This window comes from Amphiprion ocellaris, chromosome 16 (genome assembly GCF_022539595.1).
Source record: "Amphiprion ocellaris isolate individual 3 ecotype Okinawa chromosome 16, ASM2253959v1, whole genome shotgun sequence".
Taxonomy (NCBI): Eukaryota; Metazoa; Chordata; class Actinopteri; family Pomacentridae; genus Amphiprion; species Amphiprion ocellaris.
In genome coordinates, this window is record NC_072781.1 from 6,171,859 (window position 1) to 6,190,145 (window position 18,287).

An 18,287-nucleotide genomic window follows, 5' to 3' on the forward strand; every position below is an offset into this window, starting at 1 on the left:
TCAGATGCAGACTCCTGTTGGACCTGGCATGCCTTTACTGTCCTCATGAAACGGAGATCAAAATATAGACAGGGCAAGGTCAAAGAACTTCCACTACCTATGAACACTATCAAAGGTTCATCAGCTGAAATGGAACAGTCTCTCCTGGAGCTCTGAGTCACTTCACTGGCCTGCAACTCCAACATAATGATGAGACTGTTTTAAAGAGAATTTCAGAATATATCTGCATGTCTCTCTGCGTCATTGCTTTGCCTGTGGGCGTCCTAAATATGATTCATAGATGGACTGATTTGGTTAATAGCTGTCTCTTTGACAGTAATTCATTCATGAGTCATTAGTTCAATCAAATTCTAGACAGATACATATGATTAATATATTACATAACTTTCTATGATTATACTGAGCAGCCATGGAAGATTATGTAATAACTACTAACTTTTACATCGTGAACATATTGTTATCATTAAAAAAAGCCTTTTATCATCAAAATGTCTGCACCACTTAAAATAAAAATAAGGGTAAATAGTGTGTTTTTCATGCTATTTTTGCAAAATGTTGACGTAGAAGCCAGGATTTTCATTAATCTAGAATTACAATTATTTTATCCTTAGTTTGTTGCATCGGCTATAAAACAAAGGCTGATCATAAGTTAAGAGTTTCATAGAAAAATCTGCAAGAATTAATGTGTTTGCATATCAAGGCCGCTGGAAAAAACAGTGGAAACTGGATAATGCTTGACAGGCCAAACTGACTGGCTGAGTGAAAAGCGTCCTAATGAATGAGGCAGTTAGGAAATACACGCTTTCATTACTCTGTCTCAAGTCACTCAGCACTCAACACTTTCCACAGACCGAAGTGCCTACAGGTGGTAAAAAACGACTTTGTATTTCTGTGCAAACATATGTGTGGACCCGTGTGAGTGTGTACGTGTGAGTTTGTGTGCTTGCCGCCTGATCGACAATTCCCCAAACCTGGTCTGTTCTCTATCATGTTTTATGTATCTTTGCTGCTAAACCAATCAGGTGCCTCAACCGTGTTGCCAAATATTGTTTTTCCTCTGCCGTAATGATTCTTTAGGCTGTTCATTATTTGCAATTCATAAAGATGGAGTTGCTCGCCGGGGAAACGGACTTTCGACCCCAGTGGCAGTGGCACATGCTGGCTGTGCATAAATACATCATCACATGCTGTACCTGCAGACCTCTTCATTACCTTGCAGAGGCAGCTGAGTGCTCTAACAGACACAGGCTTTGATGACAGATCCCAGCGGGGGGTTCCGATAGGTAGACGGCGAAGAAATGGCCTTGGCTGGCCTGAAGGACATCAGCAAGTAACACAGTGGAGAGAGAGCTTGCTGTGTACCTTTTTGGTTGAGCCACCATATGGTTTATGAATTACCACTTGCCCAGTCCCGACCTCCCAGTTCCCTCCAGCGTCTCGTGGCCTCTCCACCTCTCCACCTCTAAGGCCTTGAGCTGAGCTTGTGTATCTGCAGATAGAGCGTGACGATAAGTTTCTCCAGGGATCACTGCACAGGCCTTCCTGGTTCCTTATTAGTCATTATGGGTCATTATGTCTTTGCAGACACTTATTCAGCAGAAATTCAGTAGAGATTTATCAAAGCAACCCCAGTGAGACTGGAGTGCATAGTACAGTTTGTAATTACAACACAAATGCTGGATAGGAGAACTGTTGTTATGGAAAGAGTTTTTCCCTCTAATATCATGACCATCTCCTGTTGTTTCAGCATGCTCAGCTGAGACAGAAAAAGTTTGCAAATTGTCGTCTGAAGAGAACCTGCAACCCTTCAAGGACAAGATGGACGAATTTCTCAGTCAAGGTGAGTCTATTTTCTAAAATATTTGAATTAGATAGTTGAGAAGACATTGATCTGTGTCACTGTAGTGTAAATATGGTCAACAAATCCTATAAAAAGACCACAATCAACAATGAACTGTGTGGTCTGTGTAGCCAAAGTCTAATATATCTTTGGCTTTGTACAACAGATTTCCATTGTTGGTCAGAAACAGTAAGCCACACCATTGCACTGGGTGAGCTGTTTCTTCATTATGCTGAACTCAGACACTGTAGTGTATTTTGAGTTTCAATATGTAGAGTGCAAGTAAAAGCTGCCATTGGCTGCATATTTTATGCAACATTCTCCTTCGTTATCCGTGTGTTACCATTTCCAAATTGACAACATACTTTCAAGCAAAATGCACACTGAAAATGCAAAGTTTTGCAAAAATTTGCATCAATGCCTTAAGCATTTCTGCTCAGTTCTTTCAGTGAATGGTTGCAAAGATTGACAAAGATGGTGTTTACATATAACGAAACATTTCTCGTCATGTGTGACCTCCACTTGTGGAAAAAGTTTTATTTTTGAACCATGTTATACTAAAAATAATTCCCCTACTGGCGATATTTTGTAGGGGCATCATTGCTGCTTCCTGGGTTTAGCTCCCCCAAGATTATTGTTATCAGTTTAAAGGAATACAAACAGCCCACAGCATTGGATTTTCCAGTGCTGGCACAGCTTTGTGGAGATTTTGCTGCTATAAATACTCATCTAATGTACTGCCAAAAATAATCAGTGCATATGCTTTTTACTCCTGTCTGATAAATGTTTGTGAAACTCTCAAGTGTTCTGGTTTTTAAAGAAAAATCTTTAGCCTTATAAAATAAAAGTGTAGGTTTTGAAAGATTAACGTGCTCAGCGGGGATATATTAACTTTTTGGGGCTGCCAATATGTTCTTTTTGGAAATAAGAAAAAATAAAATATAGCCAGCTACAGCCCATATAACTTGATGACAGTGGTGATGGTTTGTCTATTCTAACAAGAGGCTAAAACTTTAAGAGACAAATCCTTTATAGCCATGTTGTAAAACCCATTGTGTGCTGATATACTCTTGGCACGTAAAACCTGGAGATTCCTCTGTGGTGTGAAAGTATGTGATGTAGCTCATCAGTCAGAATGATGTAAGTTGTTTATGTCTGCAGATACATCTCAGACCTGCTTCATGCTGATTCCTGGTTGACATACACACAAAGGTCGACTCGGTGTCGTTTCCATAGGGACGTCTGTTTATTCCAGGATGTTATGAATAACTCACCGCTATTGTTTCAAGTTTGCCTATCTGTATTGATGGATTATGACTGCACTTGCTTGCTGTTTCTTTGTTTTTCTGGTCTTGATCTGTACCATATCAAGCGGAGAACATCTTGCTATTTCTCAAAGGCAGATTGAGGATAGCTGAAGATGAAGCTGTCATGCAGGCTGTTAAACTGACTGCAGAGAACACAACCGTATGAACTGCAATAAAACTCACTTGTTTGGCACGTGATATTTCTTGCTAAGTATTTTCTTAGTGTCTTTTTGCCATATATTTGCTTATGTTTCTACTTTTAATTTTTCAAATTTGAATTTAATTTCAAATTAAAGAATTGAGAGGAATGCCAATACACTTATAAACACACTGTTTGCTTGACCTCTTGTCTTTCTATCATTATTTCTGCACTCCTTTGAAGTGAAGTGTTTACTAAGAGGGCTGTTAAAATGATGATAAATTGATTAGAAATGATGAAAACTTCCTTTTAAATTGCCCTTTTCCCTGCTGAACTACAATCTACAGCTACACTAGTAGCTCTCTAAGGCTGTAGAGAAGCACAAGTTACTTTGAGCTAAATGCTAAAGTGAGGCTACGAGGCTGTTATAATGCTAATATAGAATAGAATAGAACAGAATAGAATAGAATAGCCACTTTATGGTCAAAAGAACATACACTAACTGGTGCACATTAGGAATGAAATTTTGATGCAAAAGCATGCCATTGGACAAGTAAAAAACAAAATAAAATTATTTGAAATAAAAACTATTTCAATATCATATATAATATATAAACATATATCGTTTTTACATGTATATATTGAAAATTGTGTATTGAAATAGTTTTTATTTCAAATAATTTTTGTTTTGTTTTTTTACCGGTCCAATGTGGAGTTTTTGCATGGAAATTTCCGTCCTCACCAACCTTTGCAGCAACTTCCTAAACCATCCTCAACATTTTAGTGTACCATATCAGCAATGTTACCATTTACTAATTAGAATTTCATACAAATAACAACTGAGGTCCAAAATTGTGGGTTTTGTAAGTGCTTTTGGTGATAAACTGAACTGAGAATGATGCCATACTTTTAAAAACCTAAATAAAATATTAAAAAGGGGAAGAAGAAGTAGGCATTTTTTAAAACAGTTTTTGACTGTAATTTTTTGGACTATTTACTGGTATTTTACAGATGTACCCTGTTTTTTAAATTACAGATATCTAGTAAAAATCACAATAAAAGTAGTATCCATCTGCATGTTGACTTTACAAAATAAAAACAGGACAAAGCTGAATATAATGCTCACATCGAAAATAGTAATTTCTTGTCCCCAATATGTGACCATAACATGATTCTCTGTTTGTATTTAAATTCAGTAAAAATACCATTATTTTACAGATATTTGGTGTTTTTCAAAAACAGTGAAAACACTGAAAATGTTTCTGTATTTCACCTTTTTTTAAACCATATTTTTTCTTTGCTGCTATATATTTGACATTTTTTTTAACAGAATCTTTTTTACAACTTAGATGAAAAGTGAACTGATTGCCAAAGTGATTACAATCCGTCCTGAAGCAGACATATAAATATCCACAACACATATTGGTTCTAGACGTTCCGCTTAAAAACACAACTGTGACTGAAAAGTTTCATGCTCGACTCACAAAGTAGATGCTGAGATTCTTCACTGGCGTTATGAAAACTTCGGCCTGCTGGAGACATTAAATGAAAACTCCCTTGATTGTTTAAGGTTTACATCGATCGGCCACGACATTGCAGTAGATCCTTTGGGGCCTCAATGGATCAGGCTTGATCTGGAGATCTATAGAGTTTGCAGGTGTAGCAGGGGGCACCTTGTCCTGCTGGGGGAAGCACCGGGAAGTGTTGAGGGTGTGTTTAATCTGCAATAACTATTTAGATAGGGTGGCACATGTCAGATTAACATGCATGTGAATGGCAGCACCCAAGGTTCCCCAGTAGAGGAATTGCATTGTAATGAGATGATCAATGTTATTCACTTCATCTGTCTGTGGTTTTAACGTTGTGGCTGATCGGTCTAAATATTATGCCAAAATCCACTGAAAATATGATTGTGTTTGTCTGTTATGTACACCAGATGTCACACAGTCCAGCTATTATCTCCACAATCTGACATCTACAACAATATTGGGATATTGTGGTCCACTTCAAATGTGTACGACTTAGCTTTTTGTGCTTGTTTTAACATAACAAGCCAATTGTCATTCTTTATGTAGCACTAGCTTTGACCCGGGGTACATCCAGTTGACTGTGACCAATCTTCTCGAAGGACCCAGCTCACAGGCCTCTCTCCAGCTACTTTTGTATTCAAATGAGAGCATAATATGTAGCATATGTTCCTCAGCAGTAATGCTCACTGTCCATTTTAAAGGAAGTCTGCAGATGAAAGCATCTCTCTCCCATTTCCACCTCTCCCCTTCTCTTTTCCTCTCGTTCCGTGTTTGAGAGAAATATGGGAGCTCTCTCTTTGATGCAAATGATGAGGTTTTTCCTCTGAGAGCAGAATGTAAGCACTGTAACATGGACATGTGAGTCAGAAGGCTCCAGACGAGATTCTTGGGGTTCCTTTCGCTGCAGCGGTGAAAAAAGAACAACAGCCAAACGTCTTATTTTTGTTATTTCTGTAATTTCTAAAAAAGCCTGGGGTTAAACTGTTTCTGGCTCCACAGTTTAAACCGCTTTTGTTTATTTTCTGACCATGAAACTAACCACAGAATAACAGTGGGAGTGGACTTGTTGGAGCTCGGCTGTTTGGTCTAGCTCGATTTTCTCCGCTCGCTTCACAAATTCTCATGCATGCAGGCCTTTGATGGAGTCAATATGACTAGCAAGAGAGCACTGGCCATGTGATAATCTGTTTCTGATGGACAGAAAGATTAGCTGGAAGACCGATGTCAAACTCTCACTACATTTTCTACCAACTACAGTTCTGCTGCTCAGGACATCACACTATGGTTATATTATTGTATACAACGTTATGTTGAGATCACATATTTAATCATGTTGATTTTTTTGTCATGTTTAACCGCATGGTGATGTTTTGTGCAATACTAACAAGTGATATCTTTAAATAATGTTGCTCAGCAGTTAGTCATCCTGTCTTGCAGTGTGTCATCACTATGAGTAAGTGGACAGGAGCATAATCGTGCTGGAATGATGAAGGATTGAGTGTCACAGTTTATCTCTATTCATTGATATTTGATATTTTGGGAAATGGATATTCATCATTCAAGTATCATCTAAAATCACTTTCCTTCAAAGAACATTTTTAGCCAGCCCCTTTTTAAATCACTCATCCCTCTGTTATCATATATTGATGAGCAATCAGCAGAGGGAGACACGATTGCAGGCCACAGCGTGATTTAGCACCGTGGAATGGCAAAGTGCAGTGCTGCTCTAAGCGGGTTTCACTGAGATCCTTAGATGTGGCTCTGGCTTCAATTACACATAGCAACCAGATATTCCCTGGATAAGAGCAGAACGTAGATTTGTGCCAGGAAAGATTCTCTGTCCCATATACTGTCATGTCTGTCTTGGAAAGCCATGCGGAAGCCATAGGTCATTTCTGATCATTTGACAGTTTAAGGCAGCAGCTTACAGGTTATTGACCTTGAGGGGACTGAGAAGCTGTCTGGGAGAGAATTTGTCTGACCTTTTGACAGTTATATAGCGGCGCAGTGAAGATACAGACCGGCAAAAAGAGCACAGCTGGATCAACTCTACTACTGCTCGGTTATATCTGAAAATGAGCTGAAGAATCAGGCGGTGGATCTGAAATTTGATAAACCTGCTGATTTATTTATTTTTTTCCTAAAAGTAAAGCTGTCACATTTCACTGCTGTTCTCTTATATCATAATTTATAACACAGTCACATGGATCCTGATGGCACATCGAGATAAGTGTTGTGGTCTACTGGAAATATCTCCTAATGTGCACCATTGTGTCCAACTCCCGGTTTTCTTACCCTCTTGCCGTCTCTCACACCTCTCGCACACAGAAACATGCACACACTCACAGTCATCTGTCTCCATTTGAAGCAACTCTGCACAAAGAAGCACTTGTTCTGCGATCTGCGCTACTCATTTGTCAGTTGTGCAACAGCAGACATCCCAACACTTAATAACCTTGTGGCACAGCGCTAATCCTGAAGATGACTGTGGAGTTAAGTAATGGTGACATCTTGAATCCTCCTGTATACACAAGTCACACTATAGATGAAAGATCTGCAGGAAATGTTCAAATTCTGTATTTACTAATGCACTGCTTTTTTCTTTCTTCTTTGAAATCACTCTCCTTTACAGCCAAAACCGAATTGGAAACGCAGGAGAAGCAGCTGGCGGACACTCAGAAGATGTAAGAGCTTCTTTCATGTTCACCTAAGAAATAAATGTGGCCACTTCTGTTCCATTCCATGCGTTTACATCTGCTCTTTTCTCGAGTGTCAAAGCAGTGATCATACTTGTAAATTTGGAAGAAAAGGATAATGCAATCCACTGCAGTTTGAAGTGATATATTCTCACTGCAGAGAAGAAATACAATCTCGCTGCTTTGTCAATATTTATGAGTGCCGGTTCCTTCAATTACAAGGAAGGTGCAGGCCGTCATGCCTGGCCTTCGGTAGACGGGAGGCCCCCTATGCAGTGTCTATGTTGTTTATCTAAGTGGAGCGAGAGTAGACAGCCATGGCTCCAGGCTTCTGTTACTGCTGGCTAGGAATGTGTTCCTATAGCACACTCCAAACAAAGAGAGCCCAACCTGTCCACTATATCGATCCACTGCAAATGCCCGCCACATTTAACACTTCCACATGCGTCACCCGCTGCCAGATGAAGCCTTTCTTTTCGCTAGAGCTTTCTTTGTCATACATCTTTTCTTTTCCACTATTTCATCACTCATCCTCACACACCAATATAATACATGGACACAAACATACTTACATCTTAAAGAGAGGAACGACAAAGCAAAATGCTGCATATGAGATGTATAAGAGCTTTATTTCAGCTTCAGAAGTTAAGCCGTCTGAATGACTGTGCTGATTTTGTGGCGTTTTGTGTTCCCTGAAATGCCCAGTCATCATTGGTTTGGCTTTTTTATGTGAATCTACTATTAAATCTCTGGGAAAAAAAGCATATTTTTCCAAGCTTAACTTTCGTATTTTGCATATTTGCAAAGCGCTGCCAGGTTTCACAACAATCGTTGTAGGTTTCTGTAATCTCATGTTGTAATACTTTGGTCTTGAAGTAATGTTTTTGTTCTCTGTCCTCAGCTTCATGGAGCTGAGTGTGTCCTTCTCGGTTAAACCCAAGGCAGGAGAGAAAGAAGTCTCTCCCAGCACACTCTTCTCCATTTGGCACGAGTTCTCCACAGATTTTAAAGACCAGTGGAAGAAGCACAATAAGCTGATGTTACAGGAACGGTAAGAATAGGAACTGGAAGATAAGTTTCCCGTCTCACAATGTGACATTTCACTTGATCTAGATATCTTACCCTGATGGGACACTTGAAACTCCTCCAAGAATCAAATCTTGCTGAGATATTAGTCTTTTTCTTCATTTCTCTCTCTCTCTCTTTGGGAAATCACTTTCTGACCCTTAAAATGTCATTACAGATGCAACGATGTTCCTATATTTTGAATTTTCCCCGAGCTTGAGTTTCCGAACCATTAATAACTTGCAGTGCATCTCGTGTTCACCGAAGATCCTATCAGATTCATTCAAATTCATGAAGGGAAAAGAGGGCAAATGACCCAAATCTTTGTCCTCACCCCAGTAATGAAAAGAACACATGCAGCATCCAGTTAGCTTCCAGTGGTTTGATGAATATAAAGATATTGTTGCGTATGTCAACAAAAAGCAAATTGGTCCATTATTTGCAATGAAGATTGAAATTGTGATAACGTATTTGTAAGAGAAGAAAGATGTCTTACTGTTTGCTTGTTCAGTAGGAAAGAATAAAAATTAATTGGAAAGCCCCTTCGCCCTTTGCCATATTATGCAATCATTCCCGTTCTTTCTCTGCTGGTTTTCCAATTAAACTCCAGTTTAACAATAGATATGAATCCTCACCTGTGTTGTGTTGACATGCAAACATGCTCTTGTGGCAAGCAGATACAAGGTGTAATTCTGTTGGTATAAATTTGCCAACTTGCTGATCATTCGTCTTCTTTAACACAAATGTGCAGTGACACTGCTGGCCCTCTCTCTGCAGTAATAAACTAGAGTGAATCATTTCAGAGTAGGAGGACTGGCCCTTTGACAAATCAAAAATCATTGTGTTCAAATACCGCACAACCATAGCCTGCACGGTCCAAGCCTGAATTTTTGCACCGTGTCTTTCTGTTTTTTACGGTGAATTTCGGCCGTGTGAATGAGTCCGTCAAATTATTTGCTCCCGAGGTCTCTATAGGATGAATGGTGGTCATTGCTGCTTTTTTTTCCCCTTTTATTTTCAGGGTGAAAATGGCTGAAGAGTCCTTTAAACAGGCCAGGCAGAAGCCTTCCTATAATGTGACACCCAAACATGCAACTGGAATAGTATGTCTTTTCACTTTTTCAGTCTGTTACCGTTTGGCCTCATCTGTTTTTTATTTAATGTAGCTCTGGCAGTACCTGGCCTTTTCTTTCCTCCCATGATGCAAATTGTCTCCGCAGCTTAACAGATTCTTTTGCTTACAATTGCTTGTCAGAGTGTTAAGAAACAACACTCCTGGCTCTTACAGTAACATATTAGGATGAGCGCCAGTGCTGCAAGCTGTAAATAACTCAGACCTGCTTTTTTATTTTTTTCTTCTATCCCACAGAAAGCAAAGCTGGGTAAGAAGATCTGAAGCACAGAATGGAAAATTATCATCACCAAGCCTGTTGCACAAGTGCTGTTTGTACAATCTGACGTGGCTCATCCGTCATTTTTAACGTTTATTCGAGTCCAGTATTTGTTTTCAATTGGTTTGGAGCTGTTGTTGGTTATGAGTTGGTTCAAAGTGGATATTATATTGTTTAAAAGTGGAATGAGCCATTTCATCCTCAGCCACCCCTTGATAGCACTTGCATAATTAAATGAAATATTGCTACCAGAAGACATCCTTAAGCTGAGATGATTAAATGTAGATTAGCTGTTTTCCAGAAAGTCCTCATTGGACTTTTGTAGCACTATAGCCAAGATTTTCCCTATTTTCTAAGCTATATGTGTAGCCTGTTTTCTTTTTCAGTGCAATTCCCGAGCCATTTTTTTTTAGGAAGGCATGAACACGTTTCTCTTTACATCTCCCTTAATGGCAAAAAGCACCAAATTTTTTACAGTGTTTCTATGTGGATCTCCTGCCAGACAGTAAGTGCCTTATTGCACAGTGGAGGGGTTAAATGAGCAGAACAGAGCTGATTTTTGAGACATATCATCTGTAATTAAGACACTTAATCTGTTGAAATAAAATGACAGATTTAGTTTCTTAATAATTTCATCAAATCTGGTTTGGAACCTATTGATAATTGTACAAATGTATTCCACGTATTCCTAAATGTTGTGACCTGATAAATTCCTACAATCCTGAGCAGTTAGAGTATAAACTCCAATATCCTAAAGGAGCAATAAGATGATGTGATTTTCATGTGCAATACCAACAATATATTTTGACTGAATACCCATGAAAAAAATATATTTATTGAATAAAAGAAATTAACTTAATTTTTAATAGAAATTTTGCTATTTCTGATCAGTTTGTGTTTATCATTTGTCCAGTTGTAAGCAGTACAGAACTACATGTACTCTAGACACCACTTTTGTTTTGTATGAAATAGATTTAATATACTTTTAACATACATACTTACACACATACATAAAATATATATACTGTATATATTGCATTGCACCTCCATTACACATGCTGCAGTATGTTTTTTTTTTTTTTTTCCCTAGTGGCTAGTCGATTTGTGCCAAAAAATACAGTATGCAGGTTTGTGTCCGAGCAGATGGATGCCACTGTGGTAGTTCCTATGTTGCTTCATGCATCGACATCCTACAACATCCAAGACTTTATGGACAAAGGTACAAGATAACAGGTACAATACTTATAAAACATACTGGCACACTGTATAATTATAGACCCACCTGCAGAAAAATAACATCTCATGTTACAGAAACTTTTTTAAGCACTATTTCTACAGTAGGACACTCCATTATCAGCACAGTCTTCCACAGTGTCCAAGATATTCTGTAGTTTTTGAAGAGGCACTCTTTGCAATCTTTTGGATAGATATTAACTTTCTGAAATAAGGGATGCAAGCTTGTTCATTATTGAGCCCAAGCAGCTTTGTCATCAGTGTCTCTTGTACAGTCACTGGAATCAGTCTTTTTCAGCATTTGTTTAATAGCAGGTCCATGTCACTTTAATGTAGGAAAACTCATTATATGTACAACACAATGCACAATAGTCCAACGTAAAGCCAGTCCTTGTTTGGCAAAGTTGGTGAATTTTTGCCTTTGACAGCACATACATGTATTTTAAAATCAAAAAGTCCTCCTTCACAGTTTCCCATGGCTGCTCACATCCACTGACATGCAGCGACACTGTTTGACCCTCTGCACCTTACGGTGTCTGAAAGGGGGCTGCAGGTCTGGGCAGTCTAGCTGCACTGTGAGCTGCGTGATGCGATGTGGCCTGCAGAAGGAGCAGGACTGAAAGGGCTCCTGAACTTTGTTGTGGTTCTTTCTTCCGGAACCTGAGCCGTGGCCTCGACTCTGTCCGTGACTAGGGCCCATATGGCGCGGGATGTAGAAGGAGTTGCACTGGCCGTAGCAAAAACGGTTGACCACAGTGCGGCTGCGACAGCCCTCCTCGCTGATTGTCTGACGAAGGGGTTGGGTCTTGCACCAGTCTCTGCGGAGGTAACGGCGCTCTGTGACCACCAAGGCCTCCCGGCTGGAGGACAGCACCTCTGGTTTCTGCTGCAGTAGCCGGTGGTGACGTTCTGCAGACAGGTTCCCTTTGGTCTTGTACGGGGATGGGATGGATCCCTGGGGACGGTGCTTTTTGGTCTCTGCGGTGATGCAGAGCACCCCAGCCAGTATGACAGGGATAGTTATTCTCCACATCATTCTGTAAAAAGAGACAGGCATTACTATGCATTCCTCTGCAGCATGAACAGAATCTTACAATGATTAACAAAGATGCCAGTGTAACATGAATTCATCCAGTATTAGATGATACGTGACTTTCATACAGTTGCTAACTTGATGCATTGATATTGCCAATCATGTTTGCAATTGTGTGGATGTGCATTCATGTTTAACCACCTTCGCAGTCGAGCCCTCCAGGCATCACTGAGGAAATGAATCCATCACTAGGGCCCCCATTTGTCAGCATCTCTGTGTCATTACTTCTATTTGCTTTCCTCTCGGCTACGCAACTCTTCCAAAAATAAACAAAGCCCTGCCATCAAAGGATACTCTTAAACACCCATAACGAGAAGGGGAAGTTGATTTTATTGGTCCCGTCGCTGGGTAAAATAATTAGGGCTTTGCTTACTTTAGTCATGAACTATGCCGCAGATATGTAAACAGGCATTAGAGGGGCCCATCTGCATGTTATTAGGGGAAGAGTTGGGGAACTGTACAGTTGAAAGTCCGCTCTTCTACTCTTTGGTGATATACTATTGAAGAAACTGAACTGAGAGTGACCCATAGTGTCCATAATCGCTACAGTGTCTTCTGTATCATGCTCGCAGCAGAAAGATAGAACGATCTGGAGAAATGATTGCTCCAGGATCCAGGATGGAGTATCCACCCGTGTGCACGCTGTCAGTGTTTGTGCCAGCACATTTTTGACCATCACTCAAGCATCTTTTCAGCAGATGTTGCTTTTGACAAGCGTTGCATGACATCAAGTCAGAAATTCTGACAGAGAACCAAACTGCCTCAAGGCCATTGGCCGCTACTATTCACAGACTCTTCTTTGCTGTGCAAATTTGTATGTTCCCTTTTCTTCCTTTCCTGGACCTGCAACTCACTCTGACATGGAACAAATTACTTTATCGTAATCCACTTTGTTTTTCGCTTCTTTTTTCACTGCCCTTGACCCCGAGGTCACGTCTGTCCGAGATGCACGAGCACTCAAGTCTGTATTTCACCGTCCCAGCAGCACTTGCCGTAAGCTAGACAGCAGCTGTTTGTCCATCCAGCAGAGATGTGGTATGAATTCTAACCACATTCTTTCTATAGAACATTGAGCCATATGTTGGAGCTACCTAGATGCTGGTGACACATTTTACTTTTTAATGCTTTCTAGTGCAAATCTGAATTTTTAAACTTTTTTTTGGGTTTGCTTTATTGTTTTCTTCACCATGACTTCAAACCTGCTGATATAACATGTAATGGTGCTGAGCAGACAAATGCATTTTAAAATCAGTTCTCTTTAGGAATAGCACAGAAACAGTGTTGGTATTCTTGCTAACTGTAGCTACTCAGATGTCTGTTGGGACACAAACTGAGCATCGGACCTGTGTTTCTGCTGTAGGCACACGTTTTTGCATACACACAAGCCAGCGTGCACACCCACGCACACCTATCGCAAAGTTAGAATAACCAAACTAAAGACTCCCACTGGGTCCCTCCACCACCTACTGCATCAGAGTCATGACCCCACTCCATCTTCCAATGATCTACCTTCCATGTACAGCACAGCCTCATTTGTCTTTAGCTGCACCGTTTTATTTCTGCTCACTGCAAATTCAAGTGCATGAACCCCCTGCTCAGAGCAACAGGCTGCACTTCTGTTTGCGTGCACTTTTTCGCTGTTTCCCATTTCTCCTGCTATCAGTCTTTTAAAGAGGCGCCTTGTGACACCGGTGAGCTACAGTCCAGATCACCCCAGGGACTCAGGAGGGATGACCTGAAGGACTGTGTACATAGGGCATGATGGATGGCCTATACAGTCAGCCACCGCGCTTCCTCTCCACCCCCAAAATCGAGCCCTAAGTATGATAGTGCCAGCCCTGCCAAGCTCTGCTCATCAATCTCTGCAGCAAGACAAATTGCGGTTTTGTGGTAGGGATTCAGGGACTTTGGGGGGAGCGATGGAGTGGACGGGTGGGTGTTTGGCGGTTGGGGATGGGAGATAGAAAAAGGGTTTGAAGGAATGGTGGGACACATGACCTACTGGGAAACAAAACCAACATCACTCGGTCTTCATGGAGAGTATAGACCCTCCTCCCACAAGTGTATATAACGCCACACTATTTCTTTTTCCCGTCTGTCTCTCTCTTTATCACTCTGTCCGTCCCTCCTCAGCACCAATCATCACACATGGTCCTGGAGACGGAAGGAGACTGTGGTTTTTGTGTGTTAATGCAGAGACAGAACTGAAGCAGACCTTTCTGTCTGCTAAACACTAATATTGTCCACAAACACAGCTTTATGTTTAACCAGAACCACGAATACTTTGGATATGCTTCACTGAACTGTGGCAGACCTTGGTTCCAAAATTCAAACCTCTAATGAAATTACAAATGCCAGAAACAAATACCAGAAACACTGCTGAGCTAGACACAAACCTTTTTTTGAAAACAACTATTATCATCAGTGGGAACTTGTTATGTTTTGTTTTTCAGAATGGCATGATAATACCATGGTAATGTTTTCTGTCTGGATAACAACAGGTCTATTTTTTTTTCTTCAAATCTGAGTGAAAAACACAATTAGTCATGAAACTTTCTGGAATAGTTGTTAAATATTTTAATATTTCGCATATTCAGTTGTTTAATAATTGAAAAAAGGACCCAAGAATCAGTTCAAGGCTTTCAAATTTGTACACACAGATGTACTTCCACTAAACCATGTGAGACATCTTCCCAGCATGTCTTCAAAGGCAGGTTAAAACAAACAAAACCTGATGCCTCAATTATTGGTGCGTCAGAAAGTCTCATACGGAGACTGGTAAGTGCAGTTAATTACAGTAGAACTGCATTTAATTCACCGTGCAGCTCGAACCTCAATCACACACGAGCAGACGCGTACGCACACACATGCCTGACCACACATGTGCACGTAATCACACACATATACACACAGACAGCCTCAGACACACGTACACAGGATATCAAGAGGGAAAGAGAGGTAAATGAAATGTTTTCACTTGGAGCCAATTACACAAAGAGGAACCATGTCATTATCTGCATTTGCGGATTGTATTTTCCCAAACTACGCTTGGCTGTTGGCTCATTAACAGTTGGGGGGTTGGAGGGAGGGGAGGGGTCCTTTCGGGGCCTTTTGCTGTGTAAATGTGTCTAATGCCAACATCGCCAGGAGGCTGCTTTAGGCACTTTGGGCAGCCATTTGTCACCACAATCCATCTTGATAATGACTAGCAGCCCAGATATAATGCTTTCCAAGTTAAGTACTGGCAAGAATGCGAAGCAACTCCTTGGGCTCGGCAACATAAAGTGCTTTAGTGGAGGATGAAGGGCAATTAGAGATGCTATGATAATGCCGGCGTTCTCACTGCAAATCAGACTGACACGATGTAGCAGCAGCAATTAACACCACCTTCCACTGGATGTTGTTTCCTGTTGAGTAGCTTTAAGGTCACTAACTTGGCCTCATTTCACACTGTTACACATCTTTCAAGCCCAAGATTCCCTGAATTTTTATGCCTTTACCAATTCAGTAAATCAGCATAATTTTAATGTCTTGAGGATCACTTTATATATTTATATCTTTCATAACATCAGTGTCTCCATTAGGGTTAAAAATAACGTGTGTCTCTGGATAATGTTCGGCTGCATACTGGGTTTAAAATGATTATTTTAAGCCATATTTTGCTGGTTTATTTGCATGATTCCAACTTAAATAGCTACCACAATTGGTCAGAATGCACTGTTACTCTGCCATATTAATCCACTTTAATCCACTTTTCTTCAAAACGCTAATTTCACAAGCTAATAACAGTGTTGTCAAGGTTTTTCTGTCAAGCCGGTTTTACTATCTGTAGAGGCTTACAATGAAGTGTTTTCTATTGCTTAAGAAACCACATTGTGTCTATGTGCTAAATCCTCTTTGACATCAGAGCAGATTGTACAAGGTGGTGCAGTCACCGGAGCTGTAAGCAGGATCAGAAGGCAAACTCCCCACCATTCACCACACGCATACTGCTGGATCACACGCACATGCACACATATGTTCACACACCAGTTCGGATACACGTTAGCGCACGCATGACTACTCACGACACACACGAATATACACCTGTGCAAGTTAATGTAGAGAAAATGTACAGGGACTATTTTGTATACACAGAATACAAGTTCACTATTACCATCATTAAGTCTCATTCTTTCAGTGGAAGAGCTGAACGGACTTTTAGTCTCACTGAGAGGCTCGGTACAACGTGTTGTTATCACTCCCTAATTCTCTCACTCACAACACTAATTACCTGGAACCTCCAGCCACTAATTATAGTAATTTAGCAGACACTTTTATCCAGGACACCTTACAATGCCTTGAAGGTGTATATTCTTACAATGGGTGGCCCCAGTGGGAATCAAACCATCACTGCCAACAGGAGTGCTAAATAGATGTACAAGTACGGCTGTTCCAATTACATGGTTCTGTGTTTAGTCACTCAGAAACCCATTGAGTCACTCAGTCTCACACTCATGTGGGATATGTCGATCCCACGCTCTGTGAGCCCCACTTTTCTTAATAAATTCAAATTATTACATGGTACTTTCAGATATATAACCACTATTTACTCTTATAAGCAGTAGAACTCTCTATCTTTAAAACATATAGCATTATATTTTGAATTTCTGTTATTTAAAATGAAAATTGATCCAATAATGTGGGGTAATGTATAATCCCATGTGTATCAGCTTTGATCAAAAACTTATTTAAAGTTAGTACATGCTATTAGTTATGGTAGCTGACATTCAAAAGCATCCCTTGAAAGTTCTTTCAACTTGTAAATCTGCTGAAATGCCTCTTTAATCCTTGAATACGGTGTTCACCTGTAGATAAGTAAATAAGTGTAATCACAGCGAAGCATTAAAGTATGGTTCAAGTACCTCTCAGCACAGCGGGGCAGTAATGTGTTGAGGATGCAGTCAAGGGAGATTGTCCACCTTCAGTGGTCCTTGCGTCCGCTTCCAGGTTTTGGTTTCCATGGCAACATAATCTGTAGTATCCTCAGGCTTGTCCTTGCTCCTCTTTCTTCCCCCCGCTGAAGACTCAGAAGTGTTGGACACGCTCAGTTTTCCATCCTCCTAGACGAGCTGTATGTCTTCTTACTTTCACCCCGAGTCTAATTTTCTCTTTTTAAGTCTCTTTTTGGTTTGAGGTTTAAGAGAGAAGCTCCGGAGTTCAGTCACAGTAAGCCCATATCTTAGTGCTGTGGAGACTGTCTGCAGTCTGTCTTTGAGAGTGTTTGAGTCACTGTAAAGCCTGCCTTAGTTAGAATCCCCACCACCCCCTTCCCTCCTCAAGACTGGGAGGGTTTTTCCTATTGGCCCTGGTCATTGTGTGAATCAAACTGAGCTTCACTTCTTTCGTTTAATGTGGTCTCTTCCTGTATCTGTGCCGGTTGGTATCTTTTTATCTCTTTTTTTTTTTTTTTAAATAAAAAACCCACCCATCTGTGGTATGTCATACCCAGCAGAATGACTATGAATGAATTTCTTTTTTCTTATTTGTGAGTTCTCTTCCCCTCTTTGTGTGTCTGACATTTGCACATTTTTAGGAAGTGGATGAGATTTTGCCACTGTGGATAATAAAGTTTGAGACAGTGAAGAAACCATGATCTCCTTCAAATTCCCCAACTTATCCTCTCTTATTGGCACTGAAGCCACACCACATTAAAAGCCGTAAATCTCCAGTGCATAAATCATCATATACATGTGCTCAGATGCACTAACAGCGCGCTTTGAAAACTGACACAATTCACATTCCTTGATGCGACTGAGACAATGATGTTTGTCTCTTTTGTGGCTCTTGCTAAGCTGACCACTGGGCAGGGAGACAGAAAAACGCTGACTGTCACCCTGTCATCAAAGAGTTGAAACATCAACAGACCCTGCAAAACCTCAGACGGGTAAAGTCTGAACAAAACCCCCTTCAGCAGACCGGAGGATGATGACACTTATGCATGACAGAACTTCA

At 40.5% G+C, this 18,287-nt stretch overlaps 2 protein-coding genes across 3 annotated transcripts in view; one reads left to right on the forward strand and one right to left on the reverse strand.

The window, feature by feature from the left end:
• Positions 1–10,826, forward strand: part of fmn2a (formin 2a) — a 41,209-nt gene extending 30,383 nt beyond the window's left edge. Inside the window, exons 14-18 of one of the 2 annotated variants that reach the window (XM_023289785.3) lie at positions 1,748–1,840; positions 7,448–7,499; positions 8,413–8,562; positions 9,598–9,679; positions 9,946–10,826. In XM_023289785.3, the coding sequence (XP_023145553.2) occupies positions 1,748–1,840; positions 7,448–7,499; positions 8,413–8,562; positions 9,598–9,679; positions 9,946–9,972 (404 nt within the window). In that variant the 3' untranslated portion in view covers positions 9,973–10,826. Of the gene's footprint in view, positions 1–1,747; positions 1,841–3,001; positions 3,825–7,447; positions 7,500–8,412; positions 8,563–9,597; positions 9,680–9,945 lie in introns of those variants that run through there. The other variant, XM_023289786.3, reaches the window with a different exon arrangement.
• A 93-nt stretch (positions 10,827–10,919) lies between these two features.
• Positions 10,920–17,658, reverse strand: grem2a (gremlin 2, DAN family BMP antagonist a). The gene is made up of 2 exons (XM_023289787.3): positions 17,198–17,658; positions 10,920–12,237 (listed from the first exon to the last, which is right to left on the reverse strand). Exon 2 carries the CDS (start codon positions 12,234–12,236, stop codon positions 11,664–11,666), a length of 573 nt encoding a protein of 190 aa, XP_023145555.1. The 5' UTR covers position 12,237; positions 17,198–17,658; the 3' UTR covers positions 10,920–11,663.
• Between the last annotated feature and the right edge of the window lie 629 nt (positions 17,659–18,287).

Coding starts and splice junctions, on each gene's coding strand:
- grem2a (XM_023289787.3), bottom strand. CDS start 12,236: ATGATGTGGAGAATAACTATCCCTGTCATACTGGCTGGGGTGCTCTGC.